Source organism: Phyllobates terribilis, unplaced genomic scaffold, assembly GCF_046119375.1.
Source record: "Phyllobates terribilis strain yellow unplaced genomic scaffold, ASM4611937v1 Scaffold_4__5_contigs__length_816908805, whole genome shotgun sequence".
Classification (NCBI taxonomy): Eukaryota; Metazoa; Chordata; class Amphibia; order Anura; family Dendrobatidae; genus Phyllobates; species Phyllobates terribilis.
In genome coordinates, this window is record NW_027362764.1 from 160,891,100 (window position 1) to 160,914,574 (window position 23,475).

General features: G+C 37.7%; 1 protein-coding gene across 5 annotated transcripts in view; it reads left to right on the forward strand.

Moving 5' to 3' along the window:
- Positions 1 to 350: 350 nt before the first annotated feature.
- The window catches only part of NPY (neuropeptide Y), a 46,867-nt gene continuing 23,742 nt past the window's right edge, over positions 351 to 23,475 (forward strand). Inside the window, exons 1-4 of one of the 5 annotated variants that reach the window (XM_073676548.1) lie at positions 351 to 477; positions 1,470 to 1,657; positions 7,097 to 7,177; positions 9,063 to 9,195. In XM_073676548.1, coding sequence (XP_073532649.1) covers positions 469 to 477; positions 1,470 to 1,657; positions 7,097 to 7,177; positions 9,063 to 9,180 — 396 coding nt within the window. In that variant the 5' untranslated portion in view covers positions 351 to 468 and the 3' untranslated portion in view covers positions 9,181 to 9,195. Of the gene's footprint in view, positions 478 to 829; positions 1,048 to 1,469; positions 1,658 to 7,096; positions 7,182 to 9,062; positions 9,196 to 23,475 lie in introns of those variants that run through there. The other 4 variants (XM_073676549.1, XM_073676550.1, XM_073676551.1 and 1 more) reach the window with 4 other exon arrangements.

Below are 23,475 nucleotides of genomic sequence, written 5' to 3' on the forward strand. Positions count from 1 at the left end.
GATATTATACATATAACTACAAAGTTCTTGATCACCCCCCCAACACGCACAAACAGGTTTCTCAATTCAATGCCATGCAGCAAAAGCCATAATGTATAATCCAGCTTTCCGAGAAGCTTCTGCGTCTTGAGTTTTCTGGTAGTGAATATTTCACTAAGATTTGAAAACACAAATACAAGTTCATTGCCTATAACATTTATATTTAGACATAAATTGTATATCTGCTCTATTGGTAGAATACAGCCCTTAATCCATCCTCACAGACACCTCCCTATAAGCAAACACTTTATAGTTCCAATCTATAAACGGTTTTGACATCTCTACCCCTGTGTTCAAAATCAATCATTTTCTAAGTCCAAATCTTCCACTCACATTCTGATGAGTCAGAGACTCGTCATCGTCTATACGTGTAAGTTTGTGTGAGATTTGCAATAGTAATAGGTTTTTCAACTGCTGCAGCTGCACGATATGCTAATGGTGAGTAACCGGAGGGGTGAACGCCTAGAACATCTTTCCACTGCACACAATAGTAGCTCTTAAAATAAAATTAAAATGTACGTATAATCAGGTTGGGGTTATGCTCGGAGGAACGTGAGGGGACGTCACTGGGGGGAGACGCATCTTTTATATTGCATTAAATATTTCCAATTTTCAGTCATAACTCATTTTGACAAATCAAACAATAAAAGGCATAATTGCCCTCCCTTTATACATGACCCATGTCTGCAAGGTCTCACCTATTAGTGACGTGCTTACTGCTCAGAGGTAGGAGGAGATAGTAGATTTTTAGTCATCCACTATTACCCCCCCCCCCATAGCCCCTCCTGTAGAAGAAAGACTATAAAAGCCACAGTATGGCAGAGAGCCCTCTCAAGCTGGGTATTAGGGAGAACACAGTCTAATTACAGAGAAGAGACACATAAGAAGACAGTCAGGCAACTGGAAGAAGACAGATCTGAGAGAAGCCACATTCCCCAGTCAGTGTAAGTGCCCAGCGGAGCTGTCCTCAGTGCTGATTCTGCTCCTCTTCTCCTCACTTTACTCTTTGTGAGTTTGATGTTTTCACTTTACTTTATTACAAATAATTCCATGTTTTTATTGCTGAAAATTACTGAAATCTAAAAGAAAACTAGCGTAAGCTAGCTAAGGTTCTTTTAGTGCAGATTGCTCTACTATAATATTGTAGGTTAATACATCTCAACCATCATCACCATATGTCAGGTCAACATATACAAAGAGTTATTATTCTGCATAGTTAAAGCAAATGCCTGTAAAGATGGAGCAGACCTCAATTTCACCTGTTTCAAGCAACCTACTTTAATTTCTTATCCCAGAAGTGTTCATCACAAATTCAGCTCTGCTACATTAAGAAACATTCAAGCAAACATGCATCATGCACAGGTGTTAGTGTATGGATGAAGGGTTGGTCACTTGTTGAAGTTCTCATTCTGTGTTACTTTTTCTTCCAGATGCAGGGAAGCATGAGGTTGTGGATGTCAGTGCTGACTATAGGTCTATCCTTGTTGATCTGCTTGGGGACATTTGCAGAGGCTTACCCATCAAAACCTGACAACCCTGGAGAGGACGCACCAGCAGAGGACATGGCCAAATACTACTCAGCACTGAGGCACTATATAAACCTTATAACGAGGCAAAGGTAAAGCATTTGCTATTTTTCTTTATATTGAGTATCTTAGAGAATAGTGTGCAGTGAATTATGAAATACATGATGTCTTTATAAAGCACCAACAATAGAAAGCTGTAGCTGAGGTCTGAATTTGTCATTGAACGCTTTGGGGGCTACATCATGTGTGCAATGTGATCAGCATCATTCTTTTCTTAAGCCACAGATTATAATTTAGGATATCAAATATTACATTACAGTCGCTATAACAAAATCTATAACAATATCACACATGGGAGCTCCCTGGTCCCTTTGATTTTCTTTTTAAGATTTAAATTGCAATCTCGGCTCTGCTACATCTATATTGTAAAATAAAGGGATTATCAAAATGAACAGCAAAGAAAATAATCTGCAAAAGATCTGTAACTCCATTGGCTTCTTTGAAATTGTATAGATAGATATGTGATAGGATAGATAGATAGATAGATAAGGATACATAGATATAGGATAGGATAGATAGATAGATAGATAGATAGATAGATAGATAGATAGATAAGGATACATAGATATAGGATAGGATAGATAGATAGATAGATAGATAGATAGATAGATAGATAGATAGATAGATAGATAGATAGATAAGGATACATAGATATAGGATAGGAAAGGATAGATAGATAGATAGATAGATGATAGATAGATAGATAGATAGATAGATAGATAGATAGATAGATAGATAGATAGATAGATAGAGAATAGGAAAGGATAGATAGATGTAGGGTAGGAAAGGATATATAGATAGATGTAGAATAGTATAGGATAGATAGATGTAGGATAGGAAAGGCTAGATAGATAGATGTGGGATAGGAAAGGATAGATAGATAGATAGATAGATAGATAGATAGATAGATAGATAGATAGATAGATAGAGGATAGGAAAGGATGCATAGATAGATAGGAAAGGATAGATAGATAAATAGATAGATAGATAGCAAGAAATAAAGATGCAGCATTAGCAAGAATTTAAAGATGGATGCAAAGTCTCATAGGTAACACCAAAAAACCTTGAATAAATCCAAAAAAGATCAAAGCAGCACTCCAGAGGATCAATTATATTGTGCTTTTATTGACCCATCATGTCACAAAGTGGCGACATTTCATCCCTAGTGAGGGACTTTTTCCATCTTGATCGATAGAAAGTTTTACTTGATGTGAATAACTTCAGCACAGACTTCTATAACTGCAAGTGAAACATAGCAGAGCTGAATTTGTCATTTAATACTTGGCTGTGCAGTGTGATAATCACCAATTTAGGGAAATGCAGGATGTTTCCCTCAAATGTTCAGCACAGATACAACAATATGTCAAATAGAGCAGAAGTAACATGTTCACTTCATTATCCTGTAAAGAATTAACAAATTAGTTCTAAATGCAGCTCATGCTCTAGTAATACTGCAGTGTGTATTCTCCTTGCCTTTAGCCATGGGGTAACTTTTAATATTCTATACATACATTAGCCTGTATTGAACTAATTTGCATACATATGTACTTTAGGAAGTGTATGAATATACAATATACCCTAAAATAGATGGGGGAACAGTTAGTATATAAGATAAGAGTATAAATTAGAAGAGGTACAGAAGGTAGATTCATGCTGTATAATATAGGAGGTGGGGACTGGGGAGTATACAGTATGTACTAATAGAGATGGGTGAAGATATAAACTATAAATGACAGCAGGTTGGTAGATATATATGATATATACAATAAAATATTAGACGGACTGGTTGGATAAACAATGTGCATTAAAACAGGTGTGTTTAAGACATTATTATCAGAGGTGGATGGATATAATGGATATATAATATGTATCTACTATAGTGATGTATATCTACTAGTAACAGGTTAGGTGGATAGTTGGTATATTTAATAAGAGGTGGTTGAAAATGCAGTAAAGTACATTGTATATTAGGTGAATGGATAGACAGTATATAATGTAAGAGTATTTGGCTATATGGTGTATATTGTAAGAACTGGGTCTTACAAGAGAGATTCTCTAGTACTACTTGCTAATATCCTTATCTGCATATTTAGTACATACTATAAGAGCTGGATGGAGGTAGGTACAATATATAAATATATATATATACATATATAAGGAAGGGGTGATATAATAGGTGAATGGATATAAAATATATGAGTTTTGTACATATATAATATACATTAAACAAGTTTGGTGGATATACAGTGTATATTATATTAGTTGGCTGAATATACAGAAATAGCCAAGTTTACCTTGACAAATAACACACCATCTTGATAACCTGACACAGAAGGCTATCTTGTCTAAGAGGATAATTTAACATTACAGAAGTCATTATCTGATGTCAGGTTACTTGTGAAATTAGGCTTTTTTGAGCTGTGCTATCCATCCAATGGTAGATTAATTTGCACCATTGACCAAACTTGTGCTTAGCTCGGCAGGGCCTCCTACCGGGTCCAGAAACAATGTAGAAATTCAGAGAAGCCGGGGCACCAAGGCAGCAGGTTCTTGATAAAAACTTTATTTTTAGTCCATATTAGTTAAAATCAGGCCTGCTTTGTCCTCCTATTATGACTTTAACCAATATGGAATAAATCAATTTTTTATCAAGAGCCTGAATTTCTGCTGCGCTATCCGTATTATGGTAAATGTGGCTATATACATAAACAGTAGGTGTATACGGTATATACATAAGCTCTAGAAGTACTTATAGTCAATATATCAAGAAGTGGGGGAATATACTATATATAAGAGTTGGGTGAATATATGGTGTGAATTATATGAAGTGAGTGAATATACACTTTATGTTCTAATAGATGGGTGAATACACAGTACATATTAAAAGTATTGGATGTACATATGGAATATACTTTAATAGATAGGTAAATACACATTACATAGTATAAGTATTGGATGTACATACAGAATATACTTTGATAGATAGGTGAATACACAGTACATAGTATAAGTATTGGGTGTACATACAGAATATACTTTAAGATGGGTGAATAAATATTATATAAGATTTAGGTGGATATATGGTATATATTATAGCAATTGGGTGAATATTCATTATAGACGATAACAGTTGGGTAGAAATAGTATAAGCATTGGGCATGAATATGGAGTATACCCTAAGAACCAGGTGAATATACAGTATATATTTTAGGATTGAGATGGATATATGGTATACATGATAGGAATTGGTTGCGTATATAGTTTGGTTAACATGCAATATATTCTACTGTATATGCATTAAGTGCACATATGGTATATACCATAAGAGATGGGATTATATACTATAATAGTTTTGTTAATGCACAGCCCATTCTGTAAGCATTAGATGGACATCAGGTATATGGGTAAATATACTGAAAATATTATAAGAGCTATATGCTACATATTAATAGAGGTGGGAGGATATATGATATATACCACTGTATGACCTGTAGGAGGTGGTGGGATATATTAATTCCCTATCTGTGCCCGTGTGCCCTTATATAAATGTTCTGATGTGATGATTTGGCATGCTATATACTTCATTTGAGTAAACTAGTTTTCCGGGTTTTTCTGAAATGATTAGTGGAAAGTGATGAAGAGAAGCAATGGAGATTTATGCATTGTGACACTCCGCTAGCGAAACACTGCGATGAGCTGATTAAAAAATACAGGGGGGAAATGGCACATTCTGGAAAGTCAGAAGTGCCTGAGAGCGCTGAAACATGTAACGAAATTGTCCCCAATTTTAAGCTAAGCTTTAGTCACATTTCTAAGCATCCCATTATAAAGAGAAAGCGGCTGACAGAGCACCCAATAGATGATGATAGCTCTCTAGGGCATTTAACACCCAGATGATTATGCAAAAGCAAACTCAGAAGACATAACAAGGGAGGAAAGTTGTGCAGCTACTCAGTGAAGAAAGTCTAGTCAGTTCTTACAAGCCAAGTGAGTTCTTAAAGCTTCAAAGCAGGTAGAACTCTTTCTATAGAAATAAAAATGTGCATAGTAAATCTGTATACATATTTAATAATTCAATGACAAATTCAGCTCTGCTACACCTATAAATACATAATTAAGACACACAATTTCTCATTTTGGACTTCATTCTAATCTGACAATTGACATTGAGTGTGTGTTTGCTGCAGTCTGGCAGTCAGTGAAATATATTAACAATAGACATGTCAAGTCTTTTACTTGGTGCATTAAATTTATCACTTCTGAAAAGTATTCATTTACATAATCAGCTGACATATTTGCATTTCAGTCGTCTCAACTACTTTAGATAAAAAAAAGCTGCCTTTGGGTATAACCATTATTGCCCATTTTCTTTAAATAATTGCATTGGAAAAATAATATTTTTTTGTGAAAATATTAGAATTTACTTTTGTTTTATCACTTGAAATGGGCTCTTAATGTAATGATAAAACAGGCAGATATATCACCTAGGAATGGTAACAATGTGAAGGAATAATGGATGAAGGAGATGCAACTGAAATGGTTAATATAATGTCAGTGCCATGCATTATGATAAATGTGAATTGTGATGAAGTATAGATTATGATGATACAAATACATACAAATACCCATTGCCAGATTATATTTTGGGGATTTAATAATTATTTACCACTACTTCATGCATCAACTGCACAACAGTCTTTTACGATATATTTAGAAATATTATATACATAAAATCTATCTCAGATTTCAACATTTTTATTGATTCTCCATTACTACATTGCCATATTTAGAATTTTTTATCATAGGATTTCTTTCACTGAAGTGTAGATTCAGACCATATGTAATCAGATAGAGATGAATCTGCGGCTTTAACCCTTGTAGTCTCTTTATCAAGTCATTAAATAACAGGTGATGTTGATACGTTTCTAGTAGAACATTAGATTCAGATCACTATCCTAACCAGATATCCTGCCTAAAATAGAGGGGTTTGGTGGCAAACCCCCCTATAATCTACTCAAATGTCCCACTAATCCTCATCACAGCTATAACCCTGTCTTTATCTTTTGGAAAATACTATAACATATCATATATAATATCTGTAGCAACATACTTTATCTTTCTGGTCTAAAATCGATTGCAATAATACTCATATATGTTTCTAGTTTTCATTGAAGAATCAAATTTCATTTGTTAACCGTCACGGAATAAATGGCGCTATAATAATAGATAATAATAATAAATTACAGTAAATACATCTCATTTTCCAATAAAAGAAAGTTACATGAATTAGATATTTTTATCTATTTTTTTCATTGTCGTTTTACAGTAAAAACTAATTGAAGATTTGGTTTTTTTTTTGAGACCAGTAGAAGGGAAAATGTCATTTAATTCAGTTATAAGGCTTTACGTTATTTCCACTTTACAGCTACCTCTAAACTTGTGGCATTATAACTCTGCTTTTGGTTTATCAGATATGGGAAGAGATCAAATCCTGAAGCAATGCTGTCAGATGTTTGGTGGAGAGAAAGTACAGAAAACATTCCACGATCTCGGTAAGAAGGCTTTTGTATTTAGAAATGGTATTAACATAATGAAAAGTTCTTTGCAATATAAATATATTGATATATGGACGACAAATCTCTGCCTGTCATCACCCAAATACAGTATGCCCACTGCAATTGTTTGTATGCTCCTGAAAGTTACATATATTTTTTTGCTCAATTTTGCCAAATTAAATTGTTTGTACCAAGCTTACAGGGTTACATACTTTACTGAGAGCTTTAACAAAATAATAATAATAATAATAATAATAGTTTATTTATTTTACTCACTTATATAGCACCATTGACTCCCCAGCGCTTTACAGACATTATCATCGCTGTCCCCATTGGGGTTCACAATCTACATTCCCTATTAGTATGTTTTGGAGTGTGGAAGGAAACCAGAGGAAACCCTGGCAAACATAGGGAGAACATACAAACTCCTTACACATGTTGTCCTTGGTGGAATTTAAACCCAGCATTGCAAAGCTACAGTGCTAACCACTGAGCCAACATGCTAATAATAATAATAGTAATAATAATAATTTTGTTAACAGGAAACAATGTCATTTATCTCTTGGTGTCTAGTTTAGGAATTATTCTTACATGTGTATATATTAAATATGGGGTCTTCCTCCCATATGAGGTTTTGTGATACATACTCATCTACTTCCAATTACTCTTATAGTGACTACATATTCCACAGCAGTGTACATGGATTAATCTTATTCAGTTAAGTTCATGTGTTTGGCAGGAATAACCATAATCCAACTTCCCTATTATAAACATGATAGCCCTAATTTCAAATAAAATCACTTAACTGGAATAAACCCACTGATACATGCGAAGAACATACAAGCTCCATGAAGATGTTCTCCTTGGTCAAATTCAAATCCAGGACCCAGAACTGCAAGGCTGCAGTGCCAACCACTGAGGCATATCAGATGTCACCACCTCTAAACCCATCCTTAACCATACGTACAGGACTATGTGCAAAACAAATTTTATCCCACAGTGACTATTCTAAAGTGATTGAAGAAGTAATAACAAATTTACATTAATTTTACAATCCATTATATATTATATTTATATTATGCATTGCTTATATAGTGGCATCATATTCCACAGTGCTTTACAGATATCTTCACTGTTCCCATTGGGGCTCACAATCTAGATTCCCTATCAGTATGGCTTTGGAGTGTAGGAAGAAACTGGAGAACCCATAGGAAACCCACGCAAACACGGGGAGAACATACAAACTCCTTGCAAATATTGTCCTTGGTGGGACCTGATCACAGGTTGAAAAGCAACAGTGCTAACCACTGAGCCACCATGCTGCCCCGTCCATCTCCCATTGACCTTTTTTTTCACTCAAATTAGTGATGAGTGCACGGAGTATCGCGGGTGTTCGAATGATATGTTCGAGTTCCCGCGGCAGCATGTTTCACGGCTGTTAGACAGTCACAAAACATGGGGGGATTCCCTGACAAACATGGGCAATCCCCGCATGTGTTGTGGCTGTGTAAGAGCTGTGAAACGTTCGGCCGCGGGGACTCGGACATGTCACTCGAGCACCCGCGATACTGTGTGCATACCCAAGCACCCTCGACAAACTGAAATAACGAGCCCTTGCGCTCATCACTAACTCAAATATTATTTATTTTCATTAATCAATAATATACCTCAAGGAGAAGAGAAAAAAAAAGAACTAAAAAAATAAATACAAGCGAATAAAACTATAAAAAAATAAAACGTAATATAAAAAAGTACACATGCAAAGTTATTTTCACTTTCATGGCTCTAACCTTTTGACTTTAAAGATAAAACAAATCATATAATATATGCTAAAACAATCTCATAATTTAAAAAAATTGATGAAGACAGGATCCATTCACAGATGCACCATGATCCATACTGGGAGTACTTCAAAAGAAACAACTGAGAACTTTGCAAAGTGTTTTAACAGTACAGATGATTATCTCGCACCTTTGCTGAAGGCCGGTGACGTGATGTGACACAGTGTGAAATAAGGTTTGTCCGTCTGTGCATCCTTCATGGCTGAATGGCTTATGCTGGGTGCAAAGTTTAGATTAGAACCGCCCAGGCTCTTACTTTTGGAGACGAGTGAAATAGATTTTGTTTGCAGTATTTCCCAGTTAAACTGTGTATAATCTCGCTTGGTCTCCAAAGTAACATATTTTTCAGCGTGTTAGACATCTTTTGTATATCCTCTCTGGTTTCTAAGACTAGTTAGCTATGGTCAGCACTTGTGATTGACTCAGAAAGAAACATATCTAAGGGGATAAGAGTTATTACCATAATGAAAGAGATTGCTGGAGGTTATAGACATCCGCGAATATTAATGGAATGTGCCAGCGCTATATTTACTTCATTCATATCAGTCTAGTTGTAGAAAGCTGCAAACACAGATAACCAATATGTCACACAGTTAAACCCAATGTATCCTAATAGTTGACATTCCGGAAGCATTTAGTCCAGTTTAGAAGCCACTTGTGCTAGGCAAAAATAAACTGGAACATTCCTGTCTCTCTAAATAGACAAAAACTACAAAAAAATTGATCACACATTTTAATCTTCTTGTTTTGACATGAAAAATTGTTACATTTTCATAACAAAAGTATTTGCTATAATATAGAGCAGAAGGATAAACCATTTATGAAATGAAGTATTGTCAGTTAGCCTAATGAAGTGGCAAGAAAATTTCTACCATTTACTGACATCTGTTTTTTTAAATAACACTTCTTACGAATGTAATTACAGTGGATATGCTCAGAAAATCATAAGAGTCTGTCCAGGATAAGAATTAAGGGTCTCCTTTTTAATTCAGAAGCCACCCCCATTCATGAACAGTGTCTACCGTTGCATTAAAATGAATAGAGCTGCAATAGCAGATATGTCCTTAAGGCCACATTCACACGTTCAGTATTTGGTCAGTATTTCACATCAGTATTTGTAAGTCAAAACCCGGAGTGAGTGAAAAATACAAAAGTGGTGACGTGTTTCTATTATACAGTTGTATGAAAAAGTTTGGGCACCCCTATTAATCTTAAGCTTATTGTTTTATAAAAATTGGTGTTTTTGCAACAGCTATTTCAGTTTGATATATGTAATAACTGTTGGACACAGTAATGTTTCTGCCTTGAAATGACGTTTATTGTACTAACAGAAAATGTGCAATCTGCATTCAAACAAAATTTGACAGGTGCATAAGTATGGGCACCTCACCAGAAGAGTGACATTAATATTTAGTAGATCCTCCTTTTGCAAAAATAACAGTCTCTAGTCGCTTCCTGTAGCTTTTAATGAGTTCCTGGATGCTGGATGAAGGTATTTTTGACCATTCCTCTTTAGAAAACAATTCCAGTTCAGTTAAGTTTGATGTTCGCCGAGCATGGATAGCCCTCTTCAAATGATCCCACAGATGTTCAATGATATTCAGGTCTGGGGACTGGGATGGCCATTCCAGAACATTGTAATTGTTCCTCTGCATGAATGCCTGAGTAGATTTGGAGCGGTGTTTTGGATCATTGTCTTGCTGAAAGATCCATCCCCTGCGTAACTTCAACTTTATCACTGATTCTTGAACATTATTGTCAAGAATCTGCTGATACTGAGTGGAATCCATGCGTCCCTCAACTTTAACAAGATTCCCGGTGCCGGCATTGGCCACACAGCCACAAAGCATGATGGAACCTCCACTAAATTTTACTGTGGGTAGCAAGTGTTTTTCTTGGAATGCTGTGTTTTTTTGCCGCCATGCATAACGCCTTTTTGTATGACCAAACAACTCAATCTTGGTTTCATCAGTCCACAGGACCTTCTTCCAAAAAGAAATTGGCTTCTCCAAATGTGCTTTTGCATACCTCAGCCGACTCTGTTTGTGGCGTGCTTGCAGAAAGGGCTTCTTTCGCATCACTCTCCCACACAGCTTCTCCTTGTGCAAAGTGCGTTGTATAGTTGACCGATGCACAGTGACACCATCTGCAGCAAGTTGATGCTGCAGCTCTCTGGAGGTGGTCTGAGGATTGTCCTTTACTGATCTCACCATTCTTCTTCTCTGCCTTTCTGATGTTTTTCTTGGCCTGCCACTTCTGGCCTTAACAAGAACTGTCCCTGTGTTCTTCCATTTCCTTACTATGTTCCTCACAGTGGAAACTGACAGGTTAAATCTCTGAGACAGCTTTTTGTATCCTTCCCCTGAACAACTATGTTGAATAATCTTTGTTTTCAGATCATTTGACAGTTGTTTTGAGGAGCCCATGATGCCACTCTTCAGAGGAGATTCAAACAGGAGAACAATTTGCAAGTGGCCACTTTAAGTAGCTTTTCTCATGATTGCATACACCTGGCTCTGAAGTTCAAAGCTCAATGAGGTTCCAAAACCAAAAAAAGTGCTTTAGTAAGTCAGTAAAAAGTAGGTAGGAGTATTTAAAACAAGAAAATGATAAGGGTGCCCATACTTATGCACCTGTCAAATTTTGTTTGAATGCAGATTGCACATTTTCTGTTAGTACAATAAACCTAATTTCAAGGCAGAAACATTACTGTGTCCAACAGTTATTACATATATCAAACTGAAATAGCTGTTGCAAAAACACCAATTTTTATAAAACATTAAGCTTAAGATTAATAGGGGTGCCCAAACTTTTTCATATAACTGTACTTTTCCTCTGATTGTTCCACTCCTGGTTTTGGCTTACAAATACTGATGTAAAATGCTGACCAAATACTGAACGTGTGAACGTGGCCTAAAGAAAAATGAAGCACTGTTTCCATTCAAAAAAGCAAAACTAATCTGTCAATTATGTTCTTCATTTATCTATTTTTTGCATTGCATTATTCTTTCCGCATGCAATAAAAGAAATAATATCATATTTATGGTCCTTTATATTTTCTTCTACAAATGTGACTTCTGTCTTCAGACTATTGCCCTAAAGTACCTTCAGTACCTTTTGATATGATACCTGTAATTTCAGATAACTTTTCAGTGTAAAGTGTCTTGTGAGTACATGAGAATCAACACTATTTATGGCCATTATATGACTTGTAGGTAGCCTGCATTTTCATCAGTTTTCCTCTCTGTAGGCTCTACCTCAAATTTTCAGTTCTTTTTAAGATAGTGGGTGGAAACTAGCTGCTATGATGCCTCCCATACACATGACACCGAAAAAGAGCAATTCATTGCTCTTCTTTCTCTGTTATAATATGTACATGAGTAGCAGAAACAGCCTGTTTGGAAAAAATCTAGCAATACTGAGCACTGCAGCTGTGACTCCAGCACTACAACAAGCTGAATCATTCACTAACTGCAGCACAATCATACTATTCTGTCTCTGCTTGTTTTCTCACTCTGCTCCTCACTCTTACTCCCTCTTCCCCTCTCCGTAGGTTTTAATAGCTGGTTGTTGCAACCTGAGATGTCACTGTGTTGGTAATCCATCTTGCATTAACCAAGACCGATTTCAGCTATTTTTCAGAGTGGGTGATGAGTACAGGAGGTAAAATGAAGGGGATGAAGGGTGTCATAGGTGGAGAAATAAGCAGATTTTTCTGAAAAGATACATTACAAAGTTTATTATATTAACTTGCGCTATTGATTTTTGCAGTTTGCTGTAATGATAGTGGCCATGTAGTCATTATACTCTTATTAAGTCATCCCCACTACCTCATCACGGTGCTGCAGCTTGAGTCTATGGAAATCAGCACTGTAATATTTCAATCTACAAACCTACAGTGGAGAAAATAAGTATTTGATACACTGCCGATTTTGCAAGTTTTTCCACCTACAAAGAGTGGAGAGGTCTGTCATTTTTATCATAGGTACACTTCAACTGTGAGAGACAGAATCTTAAAAAAAAAATTTAAATAATTATATTGCATTTTATTGCATGAAATAAGTATTTGATCACTTACCAACCAGCAAGAATTCTGGCTCTCACAGACATGTTCGTTTTTCTTTAAGAAGCCCTCCTACTCTGCACTCATTACCTGTATTAATTGCACCTGTTTGAACTTGTTATCTGTATAAAACACTCCTGTCCACACAATCAATCACACTCTGGACTTTCCACCACCAAGAACAAAGAGCTTTTTAAGGACACCAGGGACAAATTTGTAGACCTGCACAAGGCTGGGATGAGCTACTGGACAATGGGCAAGCAGCTTGATGAAAAGGCAACAACTGCTGGCACAATTATTAGAAAAAGGAAGAAACACAAGATGACTGTCAATCTTCCTCGGTCTGGGGCTCTATGCAAGATCTCACCTCGTGGGGTAAGGATGATTCTGAGAAAGGTCAGTAATCAGCCCAGAACTACATGGGAGGACCTGGTCAATGACCTGAAGAGAGCTGGGACCACAGTCTCAAACATTACTGTTAGTAACACACTACGTCATCATGGATTAAAATCCTGCAGGGCACGCAAGGTCCCCCTGCTCACGCCAGCACATGTCCATGCCCATTTGAAGTTCGTGAATGACCATCTGGATGATCCAGAGGCAGCATGGGAGAAGGTCATGTGGTCAGATGAGACCAAAATAGAATTTTTGGTATCAATTCCACTCACCCTGTTTGGAGGAAGACGAATGATGAATACAACCCCAAGAACACCTTCCCAACAATGAAGAATGGTGGGGGAAATATCATACTTTGGAGTTGCTTTTCTGAAAAGGTGACAGGATGACTGCACCATATTGAAGGGAGGATGGATGGGGTCATATATGGCAAGATTTTAGCCAACAGCCTCCTTCCCTCAGTAAGAGCATTGAAGACGGGTCATTGCTGGGTCTTTCAGCATGACAATGACCCAAAACACACAGCCAGAGCAATTAAGGAGTTGCTCCGTATGAAGCATTTCAAGTTCCTGGAGTGGCCTAGCCAGTCTCCAGACCTGAACCCAATAAAAAGTCTTTGGAGGGAGGTGAAACTCAATGTTGCCCAGCGACAGACCCAAAATCTGAAAGATCTGGAGAAGATCTGTATGGAGGAGTGGGCCAAAATCCCTGCTGCAATGTGTGCAAACTTGGTCAAGAACTACAGGAAACGTCTAACCTCTGTAATTGCAAACAAAGGTTTCTGTACCAAATATTAAGTTCTGTTTTTCTATTGTATCAAATACTTATTTCATGCAATAAATTCAAATTAATTATGTAAAAATCAAACAGTGTGATTTTCTGGATTTTTTTTAAGATTCTGTCACAGTTGAAGTCTACCTATGATAAAAATAACAGACCTCTCCATTTTTTGTTGGTGGGAAAACTTGCAAAATAGGCAGTGTATCAAGTACTTATTTTCCCCACTGTATTACAATGCAAAAGCTTTTTTTCTTATTCGCTCACTGTCACATTTGGCCACGTGGCCTCTGCACAATGTGGAATCATCAAGCATAAAATGTTTACATGCTTTCTACATGTCCTTTTTTTACTATGGTACTAGGGTTCTTTCAATCATGTCAGCTATTTTCAGCAGTTATATAAAGCCGGCTTATAGTTAATGAGCTGGTTTTATATCCCATCTGGACACTGATATTGACTTCTGTTTTTACTGCGGATAATTAGTAACTATAAGTTATGATTAATGTATGGAACCCAATTGTTACTTGCTGTATATTAGTATTGTGTTGTGCATTAAACTTCATTTTGTTAAGTTTTGATGAAACTCGAATACTACGATCATCACACGACCAGCAGATTAGATACTTATTCAGGTACATTTTTAGAATTTTATAGGAACCCTAAAGTCAGAAAATGCCTATAAAAAATCCTATCTGCTATTAATCACCTTCTTTTCTTTAAAGGGAATCTGTCAGCAGGTTTTTAATTTTTAATCTGAGACCAGCATGATATAAGGACAGAGACCCTGATTACAGTAATATGTCACATATTGGGCTGCTTGCTGTAGTTTCAATAAAATCAGTGTTATATCAGCTGGAGATTATCACTAGAGAGCTACTTGTCTCATGACATGTAGTTCTCCTGCTCTGTGTACCTGCCCCCCAACTGACTGGTAGTTTTCTGCCTCTGCACAGTGATGTGGGCGGGATTATACAGAGCTTAGCATTCAGAAAATTGGCTAAGAAAAGAAAATGTCCCCTCCTCTGCAGTGTATTGTGTCTTGCTGTAAGACAACTGGCTAGGGCAGAAGCTCCCTTTCTCTGCACTGTCTTTAAGATCATTTATCCATTGTCCCTTGGTTAAGCCTAACCTTTGAGCTATTTTTTAGCTGAAAGTGGAACAGATTAGCAGAAAATTATCCCTGTTTTCTCAGCCTTCTTTCTACAAGATTATGACCCCAAATTCATTAAGAGGTATCTATATACCTTTTAATAAATTTGGTACATCTTTCAGCTAGTTTGCACCAGCATAAGAAAAAGTGCACCAGTCAGGGATTCTTGATAAGTCTGGTCTGATTGGCTATACATGCCACACCCCTTTCCTCTAAGCCTTGCCCACTTTTCAAAAAATTGGCAGAGCTGGAGTATAAACCCAAAAAGTTTGAAAAAATTTTGCAACATTTCAAGCAGTTTTTTTTGTCATAAACAAGCTTGATGAATTGATACCTATTTGTTTCAACAAAATGCAGAAATTCCTGCAGACTGAGAAACAGTATGGGCAAGTCTCCAATTATTTGTATGATTTATGTATAAAATTAGAGGGATTGTCTTGTTTCCAATATACATTTTCAAATACGTTATGATATTCATAGCCTGGATCTTCCCTGTTTATAATCCTTTTCTCCTAGTTGGCTAGGATACCTACCACAAAGAGCACCTTTCTATAGGAACTCTGTAATGCTTTAGTTTAATTGTGGAGGCACTGCCGAAAAATAAACACTTGATGTCTGATTTTCCCACAGCTTTTCTCATGGATTACAACTGATTCGAGCAGTGAGACACCCAGTGATCTAATTATTGTAAACAAATCCTTATAACAGCAAGTGAATTATCAGGAAATCGATATTTTACATAATAATGAACTAAATACCAAAATGTATATTCATTCAGTTGCACAGGATGAAAGACTCGTCCATTTACTAGCATGGCAAGTGAACGATGAAACCATACAATGTTCCACCATGCGGTCACATACTTTACCCAGTTGACTTCATAACCACATTGGGAAGTGACGCTATTATCTTCATCCCAAACATTTTGTGAAAAAGCAAAGAAAATGAAGTATGTACTGTATATAGCATTTACAAAATTAAAATAGGGTAATAATTTTACAACAGTACAAATCTTTAGGGTTTTCGCTTTTTGTAGGGCCAAAACTCATACCTTTTGTACAACCTTTCCTGAATGCATATCTATTTTCACCCTATACATGTCGATGTTCATAACATTTGTATCATAAGTGCTAGAGATGGTCAATGGGATGAGATGGGTGAAGGGATTTATGACATGCCAGTAAATTTTGCATCGAAACAAGTGACGATCTTAGAGATTAAAGTGCAGGAACTGGAATTCCATGTACCCCGAACAAATTTTGGATATGCTGTCCATGCCACACCACCATATTTGTGCAGGTGCCTAATGGTATTGCATGCACACTTCTGTTACCTGTGTATTACATGCTCTGCCGTCTACATGTTGCAAACACAGCTACACTGTGGACACATTACATACATTCCCATTTCCCACCTATAGTGACAACAAATGTGTGCATAGTGGAGCGGTGTTTGCAATGTACAGACCGCAGAACTACAGGTGCATCTCACTAAATTAGAATATCATCATAAAGTTAATTTATTTCAGTTCTTCAATACAAAAAGTGAAACTCATATATTATATAGAATCATTACAAACAGAGTGATCTATTTTAAGTGTTTATTTTCTGTTAATGTTGATGATTATGGCTTGTGAGGCTGCTTTCACTTATCCGACATACATAGTCAGACTGCAAATTCCAGAACAGTCGAGGGTTTTCTGAACCAAACTCAACAGCCTCATAAACAGATATGTCAATCTGTTCAGCTCAGATCAGGAGACTCTGAACATGTCGGGGGCCTCTTTTTCTTTGGGTTGCATTGCACCCCCAGAACCACTGCAATGGCATTCATTATGCACTGCTACAGGGTTTATATTACATTTTGAAATTATTCCCTATCCATAGGATGGAGGATAACATTAGGATCACTGGGGTTCTGTTAAATGGGACTTGCACCAATCTCGAGACCATGGCTCTGAGGAGCCCCATCTGAATGGAGAGGAGATGGTGCATCCTGGGCATCTCCACTCCATTCATTATCGATAGGACTACTGGATTTGCTGAGCGCTGTACTTTGCTTTTTCTGGCAGTTCCATAGAGAATAAATGGAGCAGAGGAGCACATACTCAACTTTGGCTTTATTCAATGGGGCTCATCACAATTCTGTTATTGGGATTGGTGTGAGTCAAATCAGTCGAACCCAAAGGGATTGTGAAGTTGTCAAAACTTGGCATAAACATTTTAAAGCAGCTCTTTCAGGTAGATACACTTAACTTGTAGGTATATAGCTTTTTAAGATTCAACTTATTTTCTTATCAACTCATTGTCTTATAAAAATGCTGTTTAATTGACAGACTATGGACTCATGAGAAAAGTCTGTCAGTACTGCCTCCCCAATCACAGAATTTGCTAGCTTTTCCTGCATAGGTTTAAATACAGTGAGATCTGTCAATTAACAATGTGTGGGCAGAGAAAGCAGAACTCAACTGTTTTTTTCTAAGAATAATAAATCAAATCATAGAAGATGTATAGTGTATTTCCAAGCTTATATATCCTCTGTTACCCTCAGATAACATGGCGTAGGAGAGATTTTGACAGAGATTTTTTAAACAAGGAAAGGAGACCAAGATGGATCCCCATTTACTTCCCCCTGCTGGCTCTGGTTGATTGACAGAATCATAGAATGTTAGAGTTGGAGAGGACCTCCAGGGTCATCGTGTCCAACCCCCTGCTCAATACAGGATTCACTAAACCATCTCAGACAGATGTCTGTCCAGCCTCTGTTTGAAGACTTCCATTGAAGGAGAACTCGCCACCTCTCGTGGCCGCCTGTTCCACTCATTGATCACCCTAACTGTAAAAAAAAGTTTTTTCTAATATCTAATCTATATCTTCTCCCTTTCAGTTTCATTCTATTGCTTCTCATGTTTCCATGTGCAAATGAGAATAAGGATGATCCCTCTATGACATAGTTGGCAGTCCGCTCACCATCCTTGTAGTTCTTCACTGAACTTGCTCCAGTTTTTCAATGTCTTTTTTAAAATGTGGTGCCCAGAACTGGACATAGTATTCCAGATGAGGTCTAACATGGAGGAGTAGAGGGGGATAAGTACTTCAGTGATCTAGACTCTATGCTTCTCTTTATGTGTGTATAGGGAAAGATGTGTCAATTTAGGTAGATGAGCTGGGGTGAAGCTGGTGGATATCCACCCCAGTGACTTGTCTGCTCATTCTTGTCTGCTGATTAAACAGCATTAAACTGTATTTCACAGAAAAACATAGATGTCAACAATTAAGAAGAGCGTTCCAGATTCATGCTGTCATGGTTTGGGAAGCATGAATAACCTAACAGGTTCCCTTTAAAATAAGATGCCTATGAAATATTCCACTATCAACATTTCATATAACCTGCCAGTGATTGGATCACGTGTTCCCTCTAAGGGCATGTGCACATGATGTCTTTTAAACTTGGGCGAAACTACTTACTTTTTCAAGAAACACCAACGTTTTTTTTTCGTGTTTTTAAAACACTACAAAAGACCCCATGCATCATCTGCCTGTCTTTTTCGGCTCCCTCAAGACTTTATTTAGTTTGTGGCATCTTCCACCAGATAGCAGAAGATTGTAAAAGTCACTTCTTTGAACCGTTTTGCATCTTTTGAAATCTGAAGTGGTTAAATTACAATAAAAAATTAACATTTGAATAGCAAGTCATTTTGACATAGAAGCTCATATGTTCATACTTTGGAGTATAATTGGGGCAATTTTTCAAGTGGGTTTTAGAGCGGACCTGCCTGAAAAAGACATTGTGTGCACATATCCTTAGATGTATGCTATGGGATAGAAAAAGTTAAAATATATACAATTATATACAGTTATGGCTGAAAGTGTTGTCACCCTTAAAATTGTTTCAGAAAATGAAGGTTTTCTCCCAGAAATTTATTGCAATTACACATGTTTTGTTATACACATGTTTATTTCCTTTGTATGTATTGGAACAACACAAAAAAAACAGAAAAAAAAATTCAAATTGCACACAATTTCACACAAAACTCCGAAAATGGGCTGGACAAAATTGTTGGCACTTTTCCAAAATTGTGGGTAAACATCTTTGTTTCAAGCATGCGATGTTTGTTCAAACACACCTGTGGCAAGTAACAGGTGTGGGCAATATGAAAATCTCACCTGAAACCAGATAAAAAGGGGAGAAGTTGACTCAATCTTTGCATTGTGTGTCTGTTTGTGCCACACTAAGCATGGAGAACAGAAAGAGGAAAAGAGAACTGTCTGAGGACTTGAGAACCAAAATTGTAGAAAAATATCAACAATCTCAAAATTACAAGTTCATCTCCAGAGATGTTGATGTTGTTATGTCCATGGTGCACAACAACCCATGGCACTGTAGCTAATCTCCCTGGATGTGGATGACAGAGAACAATTTATGAAAGGTTGCAGCGCAGGATAGTCCAGATGGTGGATAAGCAGCCCCAATCAAGTTCTAAAGAAATTCAAGCTGTCCTGCAGGCTCAGGGTGCATCGGTGTCAGCGCAAACTATCCATTAACATTTGAATGAAATTAAACTCTATGGCTGGAGACCCAGGAAGATCCCACTGCTGACAAAGACACATAAAAAAGCTAGACTGCAGTTTGTAAAAATGTACGTGTATGAGCCAAAATTCTTCTGGGACAGCATTTTTTGGACAGATGAGACCAACATAGAGCTTTTTGGTAAAGCACTTCATTCTACTGTTTACCGAAAACGGAATGAGGCCTACAAAGAAACAAACACAATACCTACAATCAAATATGGTGGAGGTTCAAAGATGATTTGGGGTTGTTTTGCTGCCTCTGGCACTGGGTTCCTTCACTGTGTGCAAGGCATCATGAAATCTGAAGATTACCAAAGGATTTTGGGTTGCAATGTAGTGCCCAGTGTCAGAAAGCTATGTTTGCGTCTTCCAGCTGAACAATGACCCCAAACATATTTCAAGAAGCACCCAGAAATGGATGGAAACAATGCACTGGAGAGTTCTGAAGGGGCCAGCAATGAGTCCGGATGTAAATCCCATTGAACACCTGTAGAAGGATCTTAAAATTACTACTGGGAGAAGGCACCTATCAGATATGAAAGGCCTGGAGCAGTTTGCAAAAGAAGAGTGGTTGAAAGTTCCAGTTGAGAGGTGTAAGAAGCTTGTTGATGTTTATAGGAAGCGATTGATTGCAGTCATTTTTTTCCAAAGGGTGTACAATCAAATATTAAGTTGAAGGTGCCAACAATATTGTCCTGCCTATTTTTGGGGTTTTGTGTGAAATCATGTCCAATTTGCCTTTTTTCCTCTAGTTTTTTTGTGTTGTTCTAATACACACAAATATAATGTGTATTTGCAATCATTTTCTGGGAGAAATACTGTATTTTTCAGGCTATAAGACGCACCGAACCATAAGAAGCACCTAGGTTTTAGAGGAGGAAAATAGAAAAAAAATGTAAACAAAAAATGTGGTCATGATTATCTGTTATGGGGGGGGGGGATCTGTTGCTGACACTGTTATAGGGGTAATGTCCCCCAGTTCTGTACTAATATTCTGGTATATACATGTCCCCAGCCTGGTATATATGGCCCCTCCATCCTGATATATATGATTCCCATCCTGGTATACATGGCCCCCCATCCTGGTATACATGGCCCCCCATCCTGGTATACATGGCCCCCCATCCTGATATACATGGCACCTGACCTTGGCATACATGATCCCCCATCCCCATCCTGGTATACATGACCCTCATCCCCATCCTGGTATATATGGCACCACATACTGGTATACATGGTCCCCCATCCCCATCGTGGTATACATGGTCCCCCATACCCATCCTGGTATACATGGTCCCCCATCCCCATCCAGGTATACATGGTCCCCCATCCCAATCCTGGTATACATGGACTCCCATCTCCATCCTTTTATACATGGCCCCCATCACGCTGCACACACAAAAAGAAATAAAAATTCTACTCACCTTCCCTCTGCTCCTTAGCAGCGCGGTGTCCTGTTCTGCTGCCAACAGCTGATTTCAGCTTGTAAGCAGCGCAAGATGTCACTGCCATGTGCCCCCACACCGAGGTCAGCTGCCGGTATATTCACTGCTCCTCACGCTCGGGACTATGGGTGTGGAGAACAGTGAATATTCCCTTTAATAGTGATCACACTGGTATCCGGAGCCGCAGGCTCCTGCAGCGGTTGGGCGATCACCTGTGCCCGCTATTAAAGAGAATGAATATTCACTGCTCTCCACTCCCATAGTCCCACCCACTTCTCGGCACCGGCTCCAGAGCATAGAGGTGAGCGGACCTATGGGCGCCGGGAGCAGTGAATATTAATTATATTTAACAGAGGGCATACGTGTTAGGTGCAGCAGCCGATTCCTGCCTCTTGTGACCCGCTCCTCCACCACTGCCGCTCCCCTCCCCCATCCACAGCCGGACTATAAGGTACATTCGGACTATAAGATGCACCCTCCACTTTCCTCCAAAATTTTGCATCTTGTAGTCCAAAAAATATGGTACTTAATTTTCTGGAACAAGGGTACCAACACTTTTGGCCATGACTGTATATATTAATTAGGATAAACCAGCCCAAAAAAATTCTGCACAGTTTGGAATTTTTAACTCTATCATTTCCAGACCGCAGAGCTTAGAAGGAACAGTGATCGGGTCCTTCACTAAATGAGTTCAGTGCATTGTCAAAGTAAACCAAAGGTAAACTTGACTTTACGATCTATTCAACTGCAAGATTATTAACATGTTAGTTAAACAAACAGTCCTATAGAAATCTTGTTACATTCTTCAAATGCCTTCCATTTTAAACCTGTCAAAATGGTTAGTGGGATGGGGCTAAGCTGTGGGTTGGACTTTATGTTCCCGATACCCAGACAGAGCAGTGGGAGAGACTCAATCTGCAGTCAATTAACAAATCAGTAGACTATATACCAGAATTATATGAAATGCGGAGGAGGAAATGGCTGATCTTCTGGCATAAGATAGAACTATTTATTTATATTGAGGGCATTTACTGAACATACATTTCAGTAGGCCAACATTTCGGATTTTAAAAACATTTTTCAAGCTGTTGTTATAATGTATTCTAATTTACTGAGATAATGACTTTTGTGTTTTCATTGGCTGTAAGCCATAATCATCAACATTAACAGAAATAAACACTTGAAATAGATCACTCTGTTTGTAATGACTCTATATAATATATGAGTTTCACTTTTTGCATTGAAGAACTGAAATAAATTAACTTTTTGATGATATTCTAATTTAGTCAGATGCACCTGTATTAATGCATTATATATTGGAAATATTCCAACGGACATGCCCGGACCTGTTCGGTTGCGCTCAGACAGGTCTATCGGCTGATGTCAGCAGTAAGTATATAAGGCAAGCTGGACACTGGACAGAGTTCGATAAAGTGATCTGTTATAGTGCTGTCAGTTTTGAAATTTAAGATGAATAGAGGCAAATGTGTTAACAATCTGGACAATTTCAGCTACATATGTGGAAAATACATAACTTATGATCAGCGCAAGAATCTGACAAAGCGAGTGCGTCCTGCTTACAAGTATTACTTTGACTGTCAAATTGGAGATCAAGAGAAAAGCTGGACACGTCAAGTTTGTTGCTCTGTGTGTTACCCTGGGCTAACGCAGTGGTTGAATGGCAATAGGAAAGGAATGGCTTTTGCAGAGCCGATAATTTGGCGTGAGAAGAAAAATCACCATTCAGACTGTTATTTTTCATTACTAAAATTGACGGTTATTCAAAGAGAAACAAGTCAAAAATTGTGTATCCTGAGTGAGTCTACTCTTAAACCAGTACCGCACAATGTAAAGAATCCAGTGCCTGCCGCTCACACAGCAGGAACGGCAATTGGTACTGACGGTTCTGATCCTGATGAAGAAGAAGATGTTGATTGGAATGATGTATTTCCTGATCCAGAACAAACGGTGGATCAGCCGCACTTGCAGAGCCAATCAGATTTAGATGAGTTTGAAAGCTGTCTTGTACAATGATAATGAAAAACCATC